The following is a 17677-nucleotide window of genomic DNA, read 5'->3' as shown; positions in this document are numbered from 1 at the left end:
CCAAAAGAACCTTCTCCCGAAAACCCTTGCGACTCTTATTCGTTCATTCATGCGTTTTGATGACCGCTCTCCTCTTCGGGGAGTAAGAGGGCAAGGAAATAACCCGACGGGGGTTTTCGGATGTGCAAAACGGGACCCCCCGGCGCATCGCACACACCGCTGTTATGCGCCTAGGGGAGAGAGAGAAGAGGACAATGCCCCCCGCCGCCCGACGGCTACGCCCGTTTTCTCGTTTTATTACAACTGTGAGCCTTGGCCTTTTCTCTTTTTTTTTTTTTTGCTTGGGGCCTCTCGATGCGGATTACTGGAGCTGGCTGACGGTGGCCCCGGAAGAGGCGGGTGATGTTCCCCGTTACCCCCCCACACGTCAAAAGCGGGCGTCGGTGTTTTTCTTTTCTTTTTTTTTTCTTGTTCTCATGAGGGGTGCTGACACTTGCTGCCAACAGCGCATCGATGGATGGCAATCTGCAGTCGGTGCATGGATGGATGGCAGGGATGCCAATCAGGGGGCTCTTATTCCCGGTTTCGTGAGGTTATTCCGTCGTCCTTTTTTTTTTTTTTTTTTTGTATCTTGTCTTATCCCTTTTTCTTTGGTTCCTTCTTATTCCTCGCCCCACGTGGACGGCATTGACGCTGGGTTGGGCCTTCTCGCTACTCTTGGGATTGGGCTCTCTCTTCGGTGTCCGTCTTTGGGAACTTACCGACCGGGGGCAGCCCGCTCTGGGCCTGGGAAACCCACCAGCAGGGCCGACGGGCTGGGTTGTGTTTCCATTTTCTTTTTTGTTTCGTCCATCCCTCCTCGGCTGCACCTCCCTGGTCTCTGCATGGCTCTGACATTCTGGTACGGTACAACGTCGAGCCTCCACAGCCACGTTCTCTGTCTGCCGGCTGGTACTGATAATGCGCCCTTTTGGGGTCCCAGCACCTGCTGCTGGGCACCGGTCCCCATTTTATCTCGTTCCTTTTTATTTCCGTTTATCATGCGCACGCCACACACATACACACACACCCCTCGCCCCTCGACACCCATGGCCCTGCCCTGCCGCGTTGCATTTGATTTCATCCTTCAGTGAACCCTGTGGGCTTTTGCTGCCAACACCCACTGCACAGCGCTGCAACCGCAACTGCGACCGCACACCTGCTGCCACCCAACAACCCACATCCCACATCCGCTTTGCCGTGTGCCATGCCACCGGCATTACAAAGCGAGTGTGCTTCTGTCATGCTCACCGTGCTTGCTTGTGTATGACCGGAAATACCAGTTTTTCTTACTTGCATGCATGCCCTCTCCGTGTCGTGTCCCTCTCTCTGTGGTTGGCCGCTCCAAGACCCAACCCCTGCGTACCGAGGTACCTACCGAGATGCTCTCCTGGGCGGTCTTGTCTATCCAGGGTGAGATGGTCGGATATCGTATTCCTATTTGCCGTGAGACCCGCGGCATAAACCGTTCAAGGCGTCATCCACCACCACCTCCTCCCGAGGCCTCCCGGAGGGCCGCTTATCAAGGTAGCATCGCGCGCTGCGTTCCATCAGATCCAGATAGGTAGGTACCTATGTAGGAGAGGGACGAGCCCTGTGTCAGGCCACACACACACACACACGCCCTTCAAATTCCGCTAGCCGTGCGACCCTCCCCACCGATATTCATGTACATACCTCGTCGGTTTCGTGATCATGGGGGGCAGCGCCTTTTTCCACTGGCCGGCATGACTGCGCTTCCTCCTGCATGTCCGCCAGTTGGGTCGTTTCGCTGCGTGTGCGTGTGCCATGGCATCCGTACTGTGTAAACCCCAAGCTTCCCCTCCATGACAGGGCGACTTGTTTCAAGGTAGGGGGTATATGTGTTACTTCTTTATCATATCATCGACGGTATTATACCTAAAGCGGAGAGGAGGAGAAAGAAAAAAAGAAAAAAAAACCCCCCATCACGTGGAAATGCCCTACGAGGCTGGGAGATCCCACGTTATTTTCCGGCTTGGCTTGGGGAAGTTATGCTCTATGCTCGTGGCACTTTGGGAGAGTCTGCGCAGTTCTAGACCGCACTGGCCCGGGGCCGGACATGCTTTCTATTTCGGCCGGACCGTCCCGGGCCACATGAACTAGGAAACTATGGGCCATTGGATACATGTTGGAAGTCTCCCGGTTTTGCATCTTGCCGTAAATTACAAACCCCTCGACCTCTAATCATCACCTCCAGAGGAATGCAGATGAGAGAGATACCATCTGTGGTTTTTTTTGGTTTTTTTTTTACAAAGGCCTCGGAGCCTCCACCAGAGTCCAGCCCGGGGTGGCGGGTGTCACTCTCGTCCGGTATTTGCGACGATGATTCATTTCATGATATCCGAGCCACGTCCCTTTTCTCGAGATTTCGCATACTATCAGGACAGACTGAGTCTCATGCTGGATGGGTCTCCAGTATGATATCAAGAGTCCAATAAACGGTGGTCCTATACCGCCACCACGCAGACTGCTTGGAAGCCCGCTGTTTGTAGGTGTTGGGAGGATATCACATGCCAGCCTTGAAGGCCCTGAGCCGACGACACCAAGACCAGTGGGTGTCTACCTCCTTCTTGCCATCGGCTCGTCTATGCTCATGCTCAAAGTCCTCCAACAGCAAGCTCCGTCATCTGGCGGGTGCACACATGACATGACAGCAACATCGCGGGCCTGGCTATCCTACAAAATGGCCGACATTGATACTCTGTTGGGCACGGCGGCCATGGCAGTCCAGTGCTTGCCCCCTTTTTTTTTGTGATGGCTCATAACACAAACGCCACATGATCTGGTCAACAACTTGGCCAAGCGTGCCACGAGGCGGATCCAAGAACCTCATTCTTTGTGCTGTCGGTGGCGGCGAGATCCCAAATCTAAAGAGTTTGAAAGAGAGTGGCTCGCCCAGATCATAAAGTCCGCTTCAAGCCCTAAGCATGGTGCTTTTCCCCGGCCAGCTGATCAAAAAGTTAAACATGAGGTAGCTAGGTCCTAGATACTAAGCACGGTCCGGGAAATGTGAAAAGAGTGGTGACCAAACCCCTTGATACAACCCGAATGCCAGACCGCCTAGGTCTAGCAATAGCGGACTCAACCAAGAATTAAGACGGAAGATACGGCCACCTAGCACACAGATGTACGGGCAGACATATATGATGACGTGGAGCGGAAAGGGCCAGCAAGGCCGACCCATGGAGGAGAAAGGGGGACCGCTGCCCGTCACGGGCGAATCGAGAGCGGCAAGGTTTTGCTTTCGGCGTCGGGCACGACGGGACGGCCAAACGTCTGATAAGCACCTTCATTGCATTTACATCACGCACGTGGCTGAGTTGTCGAGCGATCGAGATGGAACGACTGCCTACCGATAGCCACCACCACCCAGGTACCAGCAACAAACCACCTGGGTACTCAGCCAAGGCGCATACAGGTAGCCATGCTGTTGGGAAGTGACGGCGATGGAGGATGTGACCAAGGCGATACATCGTCTTTGGCACCGGCCAACCAACAGCACGCTCCAATTGGCACGTGATGAACAACAAAGACATCGTTATCGGCCAAGACGGATCAGCAGAGGCTACGCCGTGACAAGGGAGCGTCATGTGGGCATCGCAATGGGGTCGTTTTATTTTCCATATATAGGAACAAGACACCTAAGCTCGAGGCGGTCTTCTGAGAAAGAAATGGTGTACAAAGGGAAGTTGACTGGGCAAAGAAACAAGCGAGGAGCCGGCAGATGGCCGGCCAGGCGCGTACCCAAATCCAGGAAATCCAACATTGTTTGAAAGGGGGGAATCCAAATACGCCGGCCCTCGACATAAACCTTGGTGAGCATGTCCAAAAAAAAACACTCCAAAAAGACCTCTACTGTCGAGGCCGACAGGGGGTATGAAGAAGAGAAGAAAGGGAAAAGGAGATAATGATAAATCAAGTCATCTCGAGACCCCTACGGCAAGGCAGCGGCAGTGTGCCATGCCTTGGAGCCATCGAGTAAGTAAATACCAGAAAATTTAAACAGCAGATACGGCATCCTTCCGACAGTCGCGTCCATGCCAAAATCCCAAGTGACCCCCCTGGTTAGCGTGTGGCGTGCACATCGCTGAATGGGCTTCCATCGCGGCCCGTCTTACCCACATAGCGTTGTGAGGCGCGGCGGGTTGCCTCCTCTATGACCGCATTGAGCGATTGCTTGCTCTTGTCGTTCTGCGATTTGGGCGGGTCGGCAAAGGGGCCTTGGTCGGGATGGGGTGAATCCTCGATCAGGGTCACGGCCGCTGAGACGCGAGATTCGCTTGGTGACACGGGAGACGTGACAAGCGGCGAGGCAACGGGAGAGTCCCCAGCGCTCACGGAATTGGCCAGGCTGCTGCCGGGCTTCTTGCTCGAGACGCTGCCGACGCGCACAATGTTGGGGCGGGCCGCCATGGCGGTGCTGGCACTCGCGTTGTTCAAGAAGGTGGATCCAACGCTGAAGGTGCTGTTGGCCGGGCTCGGTGGCCCGGCGGCGCTCGCGCTGTACTTCTCAAAGTCGATGTTGGGGACCGGAGGCGTGCTCGAGCCGCTGCTGCCGCTGCTCATGGTCGACTTGACACTGACCATGGCCGGCTTGGCGCGCATACCCGTCTGGGCCGGAGCCACGATAACGGCATTCTTTCCGTAGATGGTGGATGCGATGCTGGAGCGGGGAGCGTACGACGTGCGAGCAAACGAGGTGCGGTCCGTGTAGCCCGACATTGCCGAGTAGGTTGAATCCGGTCGCAGGTCACTGGGCATGAAAAAGTGCTGGTCCTCGGTCGCGACCGGGCTACTAGCCTGCGAGTGCGAGATGGGAATAGGCGGGACCGGCGGAACGAGCAGAGTCGGGGACGTGGGCGTGGCACGGTTGGTGACGCCAGGGATGTAGGCGATCTGGATGACGTTTGAGGCCCTCGTGAGGACGGTGGAGGCGACCGAATGGACCGTGTGAGACGAAGACCGCTGGTCTCTCCTCGCGACAAAGTCCGAGTTCCCTGAAATCGTGGCGGCGTCCTTCTCGCTGTTCCAGCCATCTTGATCGATTGCCTGCCGCTTGCCCTTGATGCAGAACCTCCACACCAGATACGTCGCGATTGCGATGGCGACGACACCGCCTGCCACTCCGCCCGCAATTGGCCCAACACTGGCGCCGCTGTTGCCACCAGGCGCGTTCGTATTCCCCGTGGGGGGCGGCGTGCTGACGATGGCGCCGCAGAACGCCTTTGAGCATTCGAGGAAGCAGTTGGGATCGCCCGGATCGAGTTTGGGAGTTGAGATCTGACATTCCGTGTTTGTACCGCAGTCAAGGAGACATTTCGGGGCGGCGTTTGGACATTGAACACAGGTTTTTTGTCTGGGCCAGAGTTCCGCCATGTGGACTACAGGAGAAGCCGAGTTAGACGAGGGGAACCGGCCAAAGGAACTAGCCATGAAAACAACTCACCTCCACCGGCGTCCGCGACGACATGATCCATACTGGGCGAGAGGTTGTCGGCGTCCAAGAGAGAGGGCTAACGATAGTGCCCCCGCAATAGGCTCCAAGAGGAGGCTTCTCAACCTGATGCGGCCTCTGTCGATGGTAGAGTGATCGGCAAACCCAACGGCGACAGCTGTTAATCCCACCAGTCCAACGATGTCGATCGGGGAGGCGTCGCTCGTCGGGCTGTGGAGAAGCTGCTATTCTGGTCCTGCAAGCAACCCTTGGCGGCCGATGTAAATGCTGTTTCGAATACCAAAATTAGGGCGTTGCGTCGCAAATGTCGTTTTTTTTTTTTGTCGCTTTCCTCTGGATGTCTGCGCCGTTGATATCCAAAGAGACCGGCGAAGCGCGGGGAATGGTTCGAAGGCGTGCGAGAGCTAGGTCGGGGGACGATCGATGGGATCGGCAAAGGGGGAGGCGATTGGCTTGGCCACGGGCTCGGGGTCAAAGAGTGAAAGAAAGGAAAAACGAGCGGACTGAGAGGCTAGCTCAACAGAGGAAAGAAGGAGAGCCTGACGGGAGACAGGTCGAGTCGGGAGCGGGATGGGGAACTGCGACGTTGGTGCCGGTCGCTGGTTGTTGACTTGTGTCTTGGGCTGCCCACTGGCAAGGCGATGGGCGCAGTGGTGGCGGAAGGGGGAGAATTGAAAGGGAAGACGGACGAGAACGGGTGGGCTACGAGGATCTGGGACATGGGAACCGTGCCAAGGCAAACGACTGGGGGCGGCTGTGAGCGACTGCGAACAGCGTTGCAGGGGCCCTCTATTCGAACATTGAAAGGAGCCAAGTTCCAGCGCCAATTGGGCCAGACCACCAAGCAGCCTCCATGCCGGCCGCGTTCAATGCTGGAAAAAAAGAGCAGGTGCAGGGAGGGCTGTGCTGAGCTGACATGCTCCTCGTTAGCGAAACCCGGTCCAGCGCTGTCATTCGCTGGCGCAACCCCATGCGCATTCTGGGCCCCCCTTCTCCGCAACGGGACTACGTGCTGCCCAGCCAGCGCAATTAATTACAGTTGCGGTTACAGTTGCGGTTCCTGGTGGCTGCTTGCCACGCGCGACGTTGCGTTGTTGCTTCAGCGCTGCAGTCCGATTCGGGCGGGACATGTCGCGATAGTGACTGAAGACTGACGACTGACGGATCCGTCCATCCATCGGGTTCTCATCGTCCATCCTTTCTTTGTCTGCATGAGCTCTTGTTGCCCGTTTTCGGCATTGGCGGCGTCGACTCTTGGCTCATTTGACACCGTTCCACATTCCCGCGCCAGTGTGAGAGATGGGGCGCCACTACAGCGCGCCGCTCGCAGGTTTGCCGCCTCGCAGCCAATCGGCGCCCAGACCTGAGGTGCTGGGCGCTCACCTACCCCTAGCCTAACGCCACCTGCGCGCATGTTTCCGTCCATGTGTTTGCACTTTTGTCGCCCCGATCAAAACACGATCGCCCGTATCCCGTCCTGGGCTTTGATCCCCAAGCAGCCAGCCCGTCGTCTGCACTTCCCTCGTCTCGACGGGCGTGGCGGCCACCAAAACACGACGGGCAGCATGTGGTGCACCTCGAGTCGGGACGTGATTGAAAGGGCCAAGTGATGGGAAAAACTGCCGGGACTGGGGTGCTGGACGCAATCTATCTCGGAACAAATCGTATGCGAGACCCGCCACATTGGCCGGCTGGGACCCTTCTCCCGAGATTGCTCTTTTGGCCCGGCCCATCTGCCAGCTCCGTCTCCTCCCGCCCACCGATCCGTTAGTCGAGCAGCAATCCCCGCGCTCATTCCTCATACAAAGCAGATACTACGGCATCATGTAACGCCAATAAGGTCCATTCCGATGACGAACGCGGACACGGACCCGACCCGGTCCAGCCAGGCTCGTGCACTGCCGTCAAGCCGGCCAGCGAAGTGGGTGTTCCGGCTCCGCTCCATCACAAAGTTGTGTCGGGGTCCCATGCGTGCCGTCGAAATGAAGACGCCGATCGGCGCGGCCTGGGTGGCACGACACGGCCCGGCATCTTTCTGGACCTACATGAAGCATTCCTTCGGAAAAACATGAGAGCTCGACAGCCCAGCGATTCTTGGCAGGCATCTAGGACCATGTAGTACCTTGCAATGCAGTCGGACCTGTTGGGTTCTAATTTACCTTGGAATAACTGGAGGTAGCGCAGATAGTGCTGTCGGGAGCCAGCAACATCAACCTCCCTCCATCCATAATTGACGGTGTACGGAAGCGATGCAACGAGTCTAGGTAAATGACTGATCTCCCAGCACCCATCCGTCAATGGCCAAGGCAACACCTCGGCAACTGATACATAAACATCTCAGCACTATAACTGGGACGCGGGACGGGGGGGAGGCTGGATCAAAAGATATCTATGGGCTTGGGAGGCTTCAAGGCGGGAAGCTGGGATCGAAGGCTCCGGTGTCTGCACCAAGCCAGGAGCCGACCGGGACATCACGACACGATGCTGTCAGGGAAATATACCCGCCGTCGCGGAGCCCCGGCCTCGGCCGGTAAGGGACACCTGCCATTCGAAAAAGGACATCCGATTAGGCTGACAATGCCCTAAGGTCCCTCGGAACGCGGCTTACCATCCGTCACCGCCCAGGCCACATTTCAGGCCACATTTTCTGGCTGTAAGGGAACCACGCAACTGCTGAGGTGAGATGTAAATCCGAAGTAAGGGAACATGCATGATACGATCACTGCGAGGTCTTTTCGAACATGTATGAGAATCCACCTTTCACGCCTCGCGTTTCTACTGTCCGACCAATTTTGTCCCGTTGGGCAAACGGGTTAAGGGTAGCATGCTTGGGAATCATCAGGTAGGTAGGTATCCTTCCGATTGGGAGGCGGCGAGAGATGGAGGAACAAACGAAAAGGCGAAACCCGAATGACGTTGTCTGATGAATCAGCCCGGAACGGCTTGTTTACGCCCCCAAGACCCCTTTACGTTTGGATCCGTCGGCAGACCAGAGCCAACCAAACGCCTCGGTCGGCTATTTTTGGGGACCGGGATGCAGCGCAGCGTCCGATCATAGAGATTCAGGAGCGCCCAGAACCACCCAAGCCACCAAGGAGAACCCGGCGCTGGGGCCAACGGCGGGGGCTCTCAGATTTTCCTCGCAACCCCATTTTTGTGTCTTTGTGTCCTGCTGCCTTTGCCGCTGGCCCCTCGTGATTCCGTGGTGTGTACCTTTTCGGGCGGGCAAAGAAGCAAAATGAAGGACACAGAAATAGGCGACGAAAACAAACAAACGGGTTGCACCAGGCATGTGGCACGACAAGACTGGAGTTCGGCTCGTATCTGTCGACTTTGGACGCAATCCACGCGGTGTCTGCACGTGCCAAGCACCATGACGGATCTGGGATTTTCCCCAGGAGCGGCACGCACTGTCTAGTCAAGCTGAGCCAACTCATTTTCAGCCACACAGCCAAGGCCGAAGCACTAGATTTTGGCTCACTGTGCGACTGTCTGCACGCTTTCACAAGAGATGGGACGGTAGCGGGAGACGGGAAGTGGAGTGGTTGGGATGGATATCTTCGCGGGAGAACCGCATGTGCCAGCCAATGCATCTTTATCGTTGATGTGTCGCTTGGACGACAAACAAAAGCTCTCTATTTGGCAACCCATGAAAGTGGGAAGCACTGTGCGCGCCCAACCCCACCAGCGGGAGTGCAGTGGGCTAGAATTAGCTTCTCTGGCCAACCCCTCGCCGCCCACTGTATTGTTGATTGGGAAAACCAACGAGGGCGCTAGGCCGGTTGACAGACATGCATCTCCTGGATGTGCACAGGCCCGAAAACGGCCTCCAGATGGCTTCCACGGCTTCCTCTTGTCAGACGTGCCCCCAAACGGGATGAATATTGATCACAGTGAGGGTGCGACGGGGTGCGACGGGGGCACCACAAAGGGGGTCCAGACAGAGAAACCACGGGTCTCCAGCCTCGTATGGCCGCCCCACAGCATCTCAGGGGGAGGGGAGGCAGCCGGGCCAGTGCCAGGGCAGGAGCGTCCGGATGGGCGACCGTGACGTATGCTGCCAAACCGGTCTTTGGGCACTGGGCTGGGGAACACGGCTTGCCCTGATTTGGCAAGGATGCGAATACTATGCAAGCAACGCCAACTGTCCCGCCCGTCTCTGCTCTCTTCAGTTCCCAGCCTCTGAGCGGTCCCATCACCGTCCCCATCCTCCCATCCCAGTAGGGCCCCTGGCTCAGCCACTCGCGCCCACCGCTGCGCCCGACGCTGAGGCGCCGATCAAGCTGGATTTTTCATTGCCGTGATTTTTTCTTGTTTCTTTTTTTTCTACTCTTCTTCTTCTTGCTCTTGGATTGCCCTCATCCTTTTCTTATCGGATCTTGCTCTCGTTGCCTCGTCATAATTCCCCATATCCCTCCAGGAATTCACAGCAACAAACGGCGGGGTGCACTGCCTCCCTACCGCCCATTCACTGCCTGCTCCCGGCGGCCACCAAAGCGGACCAGCTAGACCCACCAAGGGCCTTCTTTAACGCTGCTGCGCTAGACGAAATATTTGACGGCGTGGAATAATCCTGGCGGCACCCGCCTCAGCTGGGAAGCCTCGCTTTGTTCCCGACCCAGGACTTTACTCCATTTTTTTCCACCGCCTGCTTTCTCTGCGTTTCCTTCCTCTGATTCCCCCATCACCGGCTGGCTCCAGCGCAGCTTCTTACCCAAGGGCTCTCGCTTGCTCCTCCACTCGCTTGTTACTGCTGCTTGCTGCCTTGACTGGGGCACCAGCTTCATTGTCTATAACCTCCTCCACCACCTTCCCACCGGTGAGCATCGGCAACCGTTTGCGTGTGTCCAATACTCACGAGTTGCCTGCCCACCATGGCATACCGAGGACCTGGAGGTCCAGGAGGACCCGGCAACAACAACGAATATGAGAGTGGCCACAACATGCAGGATCTGAACCCCCACAACCAGGTAAGTCTCGAGTGCAGTTTCCGCCGTTGTACGAGGGCCACCATTTAGCTGACGTTTGTCCTGTCCGATTTGCAGTATTCCAACATGCACCTGCCTCCTGGCCAGGAACAGGAGGACGATGTCCAGCGATCTCTGCTCAGAGAAGGCCCTGCCGCCTATGACCACGACCGTCTAGGAACGCAGACCCCTCCCGTCCGCCCTGTCTCCGCATACAGCTTGACCGAGTCCTACGCCCCCAACGCCCCAACCACCAGGCCCGGTGCCGGCATCGGGCAGGCGCCATCGCCCTTCCAGAACGAACATGGCACTTCTTCTGGATACGCCGGTGCCACAGACCAGCCCGGCGGAGGCTTCGGCACTGGTGCCGGTGGCGGCGGTCCGGCCCCCTATGACGACGAGGATAGCTGGCTCCAGCGTCAGCAGGCCCCTGTCGGTGGTCTCAAGCGTTACGCGACCAGGAAAGTCAAGCTGGTGCAGGGCTCCGTTCTCAGTCTCGACTACAACGTTCCCAGCGCTATCAGGAACGCCGTCCAGCCCAAATACCGTGATCTTGAGGGCACCAACGAGGAGTTCGTCAAGATGCGCTACACGGCAGCGACTTGCGATCCCAACGACTTCACGCTCAAGAACGGCTACGACCTGCGTCCCCGCATGTACAACCGGCATACGGAGCTGCTGATCGCCATCACCTACTACAACGAGGACAAGGTGCTGACGTCGCGTACCCTGCACGGTGTCATGCAGAATATCCGGGACATTGTCAATCTTAAAAAGTCGACCTTCTGGAACAAGGGCGGCCCGGCCTGGCAGAAGATTGTTGTTTGCCTGGTTTTTGACGGTCTCGAGAAGACGGACAAGAGCGTCCTGGACGTCCTGGCCACCATTGGTATCTACCAGGATGGTGTCATCAAGAAGGATGTTGATGGTCACCAGACTGTTGCTCACATCTTCGAGTACACCACCCAGCTGTCCGTCACTCCTAATCAACAGCTGATCCGCCCCACCGACGATGGCCCCAACACGTTCCCGCCCGTCCAATTCATCTTCTGCCTCAAGGCCCAGAACAGCAAGAAGATCAACTCGCACCGTTGGCTGTTCAACGCCTTCGGCCGCATCCTCAACCCTGAGATCTGCATTCTGCTGGACGCCGGTACCAAGCCCAGCGCGAGGTCGCTGCTCGGACTGTGGGAGGGTTTTTACAACGATAAGGATCTGGGAGGTGCTTGCGGCGAGATCCATGCAATGCTTGGTTCGTATGGTCCATATCCCGCAGGTCATATCTTAATAATGCATGCTAATCCATTCGAGTACAGGCAAGGGCGGCAAGAAGCTGCTGAACCCCCTCGTGGCCGTGCAGAACTTCGAGTACAAGATCTCAAACATTCTGGACAAGCCCCTCGAGAGCTCCTTTGGCTATGTTAGCGTCTTGCCTGGTGCCTTCTCCGCGTACCGGTTCCGGGCTATTATGGGCCGCCCGCTGGAGCAGTACTTCCACGGTGATCACACCCTGTCCAAGATTCTCGGCAAGAAGGGTATCGAGGGCATGAACATCTTCAAGAAGAACATGTTCTTGGCCGAGGACCGTATTCTCTGCTTCGAGCTCGTCGCCAAGGCCGGCCAGAAGTGGCATTTGAGTTACATCAAGTCCGCAAAGGGAGAGACGGATGTGCCCGAGGGAGCCGCTGAGTTCATCAGCCAGCGCCGTCGCTGGCTCAACGGATCGTTCGCCGCCACCATCTACTCCCTGATGCACTTCGGTCGGATGTACAAGAGCGGTCACAACTTGATCCGCATGTTCTTCTTCCATGTCCAGCTTCTCTACAACATCCTCAACGTCATCTTCACCTGGTTCTCTCTATCCTCCTACTGGCTCACCACCAAGGTCATCATGGACCTCGTCGGCCAGCACATGCCGGGGACACCCACGACGAAAGCCGCGGACGCCTGGCCCTTCGGCAACAAAGTAACGCCAATTTTCAACAACGTCCTGCAGTACATCTACCTGACCTTCGTCATCCTCCAGTTCATCTTGGCTCTCGGAAACAGACCGAAAGGCTCAAAGTGGACCTATGTGACGTCGTTTGCAGTCTTCGGCTTCATCCAGACCTACATCATTGTCCTATCGGCCTATCTCGTCGTTCGTGCTTTCCAGGTGCCACTCGCGGAACAGATCAAGACGGACAACGCAAAGGACTTTATGAACAGCATTTTTGGCAACGAGGGAGCTGCTGGCGTCATCATCCTTGCCCTCATCACCATCTACGGCATATACTTCATCGCGTCTTTCCTCTACCTCGACCCGTGGCACATGTTCCACTCGTTCCCCTACTACATGGTTCTGATGTCGACCTACATCAACATCCTCATGGTGTACGCCTTCAACAACTGGCACGACGTCTCGTGGGGTACGAAGGGCTCGGACAAGGCCGAGGCGCTCCCTTCAGCGCAGATCACCAAGGGCGAAAAGGACGAGGTCGTTGTCGAGGAGGTCGACAAGCCGCAAGAGGATATTGACAGCCAGTTCGAGGCTACTGTCCGTCGTGCCCTCACCCCCTTCGTCGAGGTTCCCGAGGTGGAGACCAAGGACCTCGAGGATTCTTACAAGTCCTTCCGTACCATGCTGGTGTCCCTTTGGCTGTTCTCCAACTGCCTTCTTGCAGTCGTGATCACAAGCCCCAGCTTTGACACCACGTTCTCGGTATGTTTGTCCCTTGTCTCAAGTTCGGAAGTCGAACTGGCTGTAACAAATGCTAATCGAGCCACCTTTGCATATTATAGACCAAGAACGACGCTACCTACAGACAGGCACAGTTTTTCCGCTTCTTGCTGTTTGCCACGGCTTTCCTGTCGCTGATCCGCTTCATTGGATTCCTGTGGTTCCTGGGCAAGACCGGTATCATGTGCTGCATCGCGCGCCGTTAAGCGTGCATTATGACGTTGTGACGGGCACGGCACTGCGACTCATTCCACTAGAGGTCGCAAGTCGAGCGCCCTCCGACCGAAAGACGCGTGGGCACGAAGGGCCTATCTAACTAGGGCTCGTTTGATCTTGCGACGAGTTTTGAAGAATAACTGAGCAAGATTTGAACGAAAATACACCTGATAGGATATCTGCTATCGTTTGGAGCAGGGTCAGGTAATGGATATGATTCTTTGAATGTTTGTAGGGGGTATATCTCGCGGCGGTGTCTTTTTCTGATCTTCTTGGGTTCACGGCACGGGACCAGACCGGGTCTCCTTCCACCGCAACTCAACTTTCATGGACAACGCAAGCATAATGAACTGGAAAAGGATTTGCGGCATTTGTTCTGGTATAGGCTATCCATTTCAGCACAGCCGCTCTTTTAGAGATCTTGAGGTTCCTTTGATTGAACAGGTGTAATTTGCCCAGTCTCTACACGTTTTTGTCCGAACGAATTCCTGGCAGTGTCGTTTCCCACTACCAGCATCCATCCTCCGGCGACCTGCCCTGCTGCTCCAATACCAAGTTCTTTGGGAATCGGTTAGTCAAAAGGCGGCTTTTTCCCCCTCGCATGTCTTTCCTCTTCCATATCATTCTGTATTGAAGTCTCGGCGGTTATCACCAACCCCTATCAGGCTCGTCTAAAACTTCATGCATGTTGCACACATTCACACTATTGTGAAAGCGTAAAGACGACGGGGGAGGTCGAAGGGGGATAGTCTGCTGACGGGTCCGTGGCCGAAGGAACAAGCTTCAAATTTGCCTGGCAAGTTTGAGGCTGGTTGGCTAGCTCCGTGCAGCCCTCGACGCGATGGCCAGGCTGACGACAGCTCCACCAAGCCAGCCGAGAGCACTGACCAAAGCGGCCGTCCTCCTGGTGGGCATGCGCCTAGTTAACTAGGTAGTTACCGCCACCCGCCGCACAGCTGAGGACGGGCAGAGCTGTCTCCTGAGGTAAAGGGGCAGCTCTGATCAACTGGGCTTTCTAGCGGGGTTCTTCTGCGAGCTGCCCGTTTTCTGGTCGGTTCGCCCAGGTTGCCGGGGCCGCTAGGGGGTCTGTCGGCATCTATTCGAAGCACTTGGACGCCCGGATGATGCTACTCTCTGTGGGATTTCTCGATATGAGGCTTGCCGAACCCGCCGTGATGGCTATCGAGGGATTGGTAAAGGCGGGCGCCGGTTTCAGGTCTACTTGGACATAGCTCAGAAGGTCTCAGGCCGTTCACGACCCTCGAACGTCAATGGTTCGCCGAGAAAGACGTTGAGCTTGGGAAATGGGCTCCCTGGACAAGGAAGCAAACATTCTCTGATGGCCGTGATAGAACCTAAGTGACGCAATGCCAATGGTGTGGAATCTGAGGCACCGGTTCCCCATTATCTAGATGCACCTCACGTACCTCCCCAAGAAATTCGCAGGTCCCAGATCGAATGGAAAGATCTCCCACAGAATGCTTGTCTTCTTGTGGTGTCGTCAGTGGGGGCCTGAGGGTCCATGGCCCCACTATTTTGCGTGGATGCCTGGACTCTATGCTTCCACTTGGGCTGGACTCTCGTCGGGTACTGCCCCGCGAGATGAAGAGCCATGACTTTGCGCTGAACGGTTTGATCTCGACCCTCGTACCAACATATTCCCCAACCCTCGCGCGCACTCCCGCGCAGCTTCTCGAGAGCCTGATTTCACCGTCAAACAGTCATTACCTAGGTCACCGCCCTCGCCCACGCCGTCAATCTTCGATCCATCACCTCCCGTTCGCTCCCCTCGCCGGGATAGGCAACCTCGGTCAAGATGTTAAAGATCTGGTCCATGGTTCGTATCCCCCGCGAGCTCTTCCTCCGTTTTCACAGATGTGTCCGCATCCCGAGCGGAGATTGAGTGTCGTGGCGTGACGCAAGGCCTCGCTAACCACCAGTGCCGATCCCGCAGAAAAAAGAGCAGCAGAAGGCTGAGACGGCAGAAGGGGTCGCTGGGGGGAAGAAGAAGAAGGTCACAGCCGCACAGCTCCGTGTACAGAAAGGTTGGTGGTACCCGCGCAGACTGCTCATGTCCTCTGCCCTCCCCGCATGTTACTCTCCCCGGCTCTGGCCTCCTCGCCCGGACCGTCTAACACATGTGCGTCTTGTCATCCAGATCTTTCGGAGCTGTCACTCGGCTCTACCATGAAGACAGAATTCCCAGACCCCGACGACATTCTCAACTTCACCCTGATGATCGACCCTGACGAGGGCATGTACCGCGGCGGGCGCTTCGACTTCGACTTCAAGATCAACCAGAACTTTCCGCACGAGCCGCCAAAGGTTCTGTGCAAACAGAAGATCTACCACCCGAACATCGACCTAGAGGGCAAAGTCTGCCTCAACATCCTGCGCGAGGACTGGAAGCCCGTCCTGAACCTGAATGCCGTTATTGTCGGCCTACAGGTTAGTGAGACCCCGCTCCTGTTGGGCAACTGAGGTAGCTGGGAAATCGGAAGCGCCGGTGCTGATAGAAACACATGCTTCCCGTCACAGTTTCTCTTCCTCGAACCCAACGCGTCAGATCCTTTGAACAAGGAGGCAGCAGAGGACCTACGAAGTAACCGCGAGGGCTTCAAGCGCAACGTCCGAACCTCTATGGGAGGGGGCGTCATCAAAGGCGTCTCGTTCGATCGTGTTCTGAAGTGAGAGGTCAATGTGCCAAGGGGAGGGGACATCAAGTTTGAACTCGGTGCGCCCCAGGCCCCTACCGTCCTCCGATCGGCATGTCGCGGCGACCCGGCCCTCCAACGAGAGGCCCAACCCGTTTGTTGCCTACAACACAGAACCACCTTCCGTTTCGCCACCGCACGGTAACAACAACACACCGGCAACGGGTGTACGGAACGAGAACGAGAACCAACACAGGGTGCACCTCCCTGAGTGGGGGCGTTGGTGTTTTCACCAGCTTCTGCGTTTGCTTGGCTTCTTATCATGCGAGGAAGCGGATGGAAGGGAAGGATACTGGTTCTGAGGAGTCCCTGCCACAGCACGGCGTTGCCGGCGGCTTTCTGCTGTCAACTTGGTTCTCTGGTTTATTTGTTCTATTTATTGGCTGTTGGGTATCCATTTACGTCACTCTCCCCACAACACCTCATTTCTATCCCTCCCCGCCATCGTTGATAACTAGCGTGTATGCGGCTGTTTCATAGCGTTCCCAGGATGAAAGTTTTGGCGGCTTTTCGCCGAATGACATGAACTACTAGAGGGTACGGAGATTGTGTTTGTAGATTCCGTGGTTGGCAAGGCCACGCCACTCGCCGGGGCGCCGGGTGCATGACCGGCTAGGGCACTATGTGCAGCACCTGATGGGGCATCAACTGGAGCATTGCGTGTTATATCTGCTGGAGTGACGGCTGGAGCATCTGGTGAAGCAGCCGCATTGGCGGTTCGCTTGTGGCGGCGCCTGGGACCGGGTGTATGGGAGCCTCCTGGCGACCTGGGATTCTTGCCCCGCTTTCACCTAGGTGATGGATAGATCGAACCCCGGCCGCGCTGTGTGATCCATAATAGTAGTAGTCAAGGCTTTGGGTGAAGAGCCGGTGTTTGGGAATAGCGTGACGGACGAACGCGATGTAGCCGAGAATGGACAGGGAAGGCAACAGTAGACTGCTAGCGCGGCTTAGAGTATCCCGCGGAGTGGCGCCGATGGGGAGATGCTTGCTGGAGCCGCTGTGGTTGCTGTGAACGGCTTGTATTATTACACTTATATCCTTGCTGGACTGGAACGCCTTCTCTGTGCCCTGGCCGCCCTGCCGGAGAGAACGCAGAGCCTCCGACCTATGATCTGCCGGCCAATGCTTCGTATCTTCTGCCACTTTTGGCCGCCACAGAACACTCGTAGCTCTCCCCTGGCGCTGTCGCTGAGAGCGCACCGGCTTTCCCACCTAGTCCACCTCGGACGCTGCCAGCGCTTCCATCCAGACTAGCTAGGACTGCTGTCTTCATCCTCGAACCGCCAGGATCTAGCAAAGCCTTCCATCGCAGACCAAGCTCATAGGGCTTTCCATAATGAGCTGGTGTAAGTCTATACCCCGCCCGATGGGAGAAAGAAAGAGATGGACACACGAACCAACGCGAGATTCGCGTCGCCCACGGCGCCAGCCATCATGTTGGTTGGTATCAGTCGCAGGTGGCAAGGTTGGAGGCGATCTTCGACCGGCCCGGTTTCGATGCGGACCGGTCAGTATGCAGATTTCTCCAGGAACGGACGCCAGCTGTGAAAGTTGCAATCTTGCTTGAGCTTAGCCGAACCGTCCGTTTATAAGCGAAGCCAAG

At 56.5% G+C, this 17677-nt stretch overlaps 5 protein-coding genes across 5 annotated transcripts; 2 read left to right on the top strand and 3 right to left on the bottom strand.

Moving 5' to 3' along the window:
* Positions 1 to 1416: 1416 nt before the first annotated feature.
* On the bottom strand, positions 1417 to 1800 carry GGTG_06863 (hypothetical protein; the record flags this gene model as incomplete). Its single annotated transcript, XM_009224685.1, has 2 exons — positions 1657 to 1800; positions 1417 to 1551 (listed from the first exon to the last, which is right to left on the bottom strand). Exons 1-2 carry the CDS (start codon positions 1726 to 1728, stop codon positions 1417 to 1419), a joined length of 207 nt encoding a protein of 68 aa, XP_009222949.1. The 5' UTR covers positions 1729 to 1800.
* A 1789-nt stretch (positions 1801 to 3589) lies between these two features.
* Positions 3590 to 6306, bottom strand: GGTG_06862 (hypothetical protein). The gene is made up of 2 exons (XM_009224684.1): positions 5447 to 6306; positions 3590 to 5381 (listed from the first exon to the last, which is right to left on the bottom strand). Exons 1-2 carry the CDS (start codon positions 5475 to 5477, stop codon positions 4066 to 4068), a joined length of 1347 nt encoding a protein of 448 aa, XP_009222948.1. The 5' UTR covers positions 5478 to 6306; the 3' UTR covers positions 3590 to 4065.
* Positions 6307 to 9770: 3464 nt separating this feature from the next.
* GGTG_06861 (chitin synthase 1) lies at positions 9771 to 14131 on the top strand. The gene is made up of 4 exons (XM_009224683.1): positions 9771 to 10425; positions 10501 to 11674; positions 11739 to 13123; positions 13204 to 14131. Exons 1-4 carry the CDS (start codon positions 10330 to 10332, stop codon positions 13345 to 13347), a joined length of 2799 nt encoding a protein of 932 aa, XP_009222947.1. The 5' UTR covers positions 9771 to 10329; the 3' UTR covers positions 13348 to 14131.
* Positions 14132 to 14948: 817 nt separating this feature from the next.
* Positions 14949 to 17128, top strand: GGTG_06860 (NEDD8-conjugating enzyme UBC12). Its single transcript, XM_009224682.1, has 4 exons — positions 14949 to 15194; positions 15312 to 15402; positions 15516 to 15805; positions 15896 to 17128. The coding sequence occupies exons 1-4, from the start codon at positions 15174 to 15176 to the stop codon at positions 16046 to 16048; spliced, it is 555 nt and encodes a 184-aa protein (XP_009222946.1). The 5' UTR covers positions 14949 to 15173; the 3' UTR covers positions 16049 to 17128.
* On the bottom strand, positions 16735 to 17510 carry GGTG_06859 (hypothetical protein; the record flags this gene model as incomplete). Its single annotated transcript, XM_009224681.1, has 3 exons — positions 16735 to 17186; positions 17275 to 17401; positions 17472 to 17510. 3 exons carry the CDS (start codon positions 17508 to 17510, stop codon positions 16735 to 16737), a joined length of 618 nt encoding a protein of 205 aa, XP_009222945.1.
* Between the last annotated feature and the right edge of the window lie 167 nt (positions 17511 to 17677).

The sequence above is a fragment of the Gaeumannomyces tritici genome (assembly GCF_000145635.1).
Source record: "Gaeumannomyces tritici R3-111a-1 unplaced genomic scaffold supercont2.3, whole genome shotgun sequence".
Taxonomy (NCBI): domain Eukaryota; kingdom Fungi; phylum Ascomycota; class Sordariomycetes; order Magnaporthales; family Magnaporthaceae; genus Gaeumannomyces; species Gaeumannomyces tritici.
This window is presented reverse-complemented; position numbering and strand designations above follow the sequence as displayed.

Bases quoted from the DNA above. Each gene is read 5' to 3' on its own strand.
- GGTG_06861 (XM_009224683.1), top strand. From the start codon at position 10,330: ATGGCATACCGAGGACCTGGAGGTCCAGGAGGACCCGGCAACAACAAC. The intron at 10,426-10,500 runs GTAAGTCTCGAG...TCCGATTTGCAG, and splicing joins ATCTGAACCCCCACAACCAG to TATTCCAACATGCACCTGCC. The intron at 13,124-13,203 runs GTATGTTTGTCC...TGCATATTATAG, and splicing joins GCTTTGACACCACGTTCTCG to ACCAAGAACGACGCTACCTA.
- GGTG_06862 (XM_009224684.1), bottom strand. From the start codon at position 5,477: ATGGATCATGTCGTCGCGGACGCCGGTGGAG. The intron at 5,382-5,446 runs GTGAGTTGTTTT...CTTCTCCTGTAG, and splicing joins CGTCGCGGACGCCGGTGGAG to TCCACATGGCGGAACTCTGG.
- GGTG_06860 (XM_009224682.1), top strand. From the start codon at position 15,174: ATGTTAAAGATCTGGTCCATG. The intron at 15,195-15,311 runs GTTCGTATCCCC...CCGATCCCGCAG, and splicing joins TGTTAAAGATCTGGTCCATG to AAAAAAGAGCAGCAGAAGGC. The intron at 15,806-15,895 runs GTTAGTGAGACC...TTCCCGTCACAG, and splicing joins CCGTTATTGTCGGCCTACAG to TTTCTCTTCCTCGAACCCAA.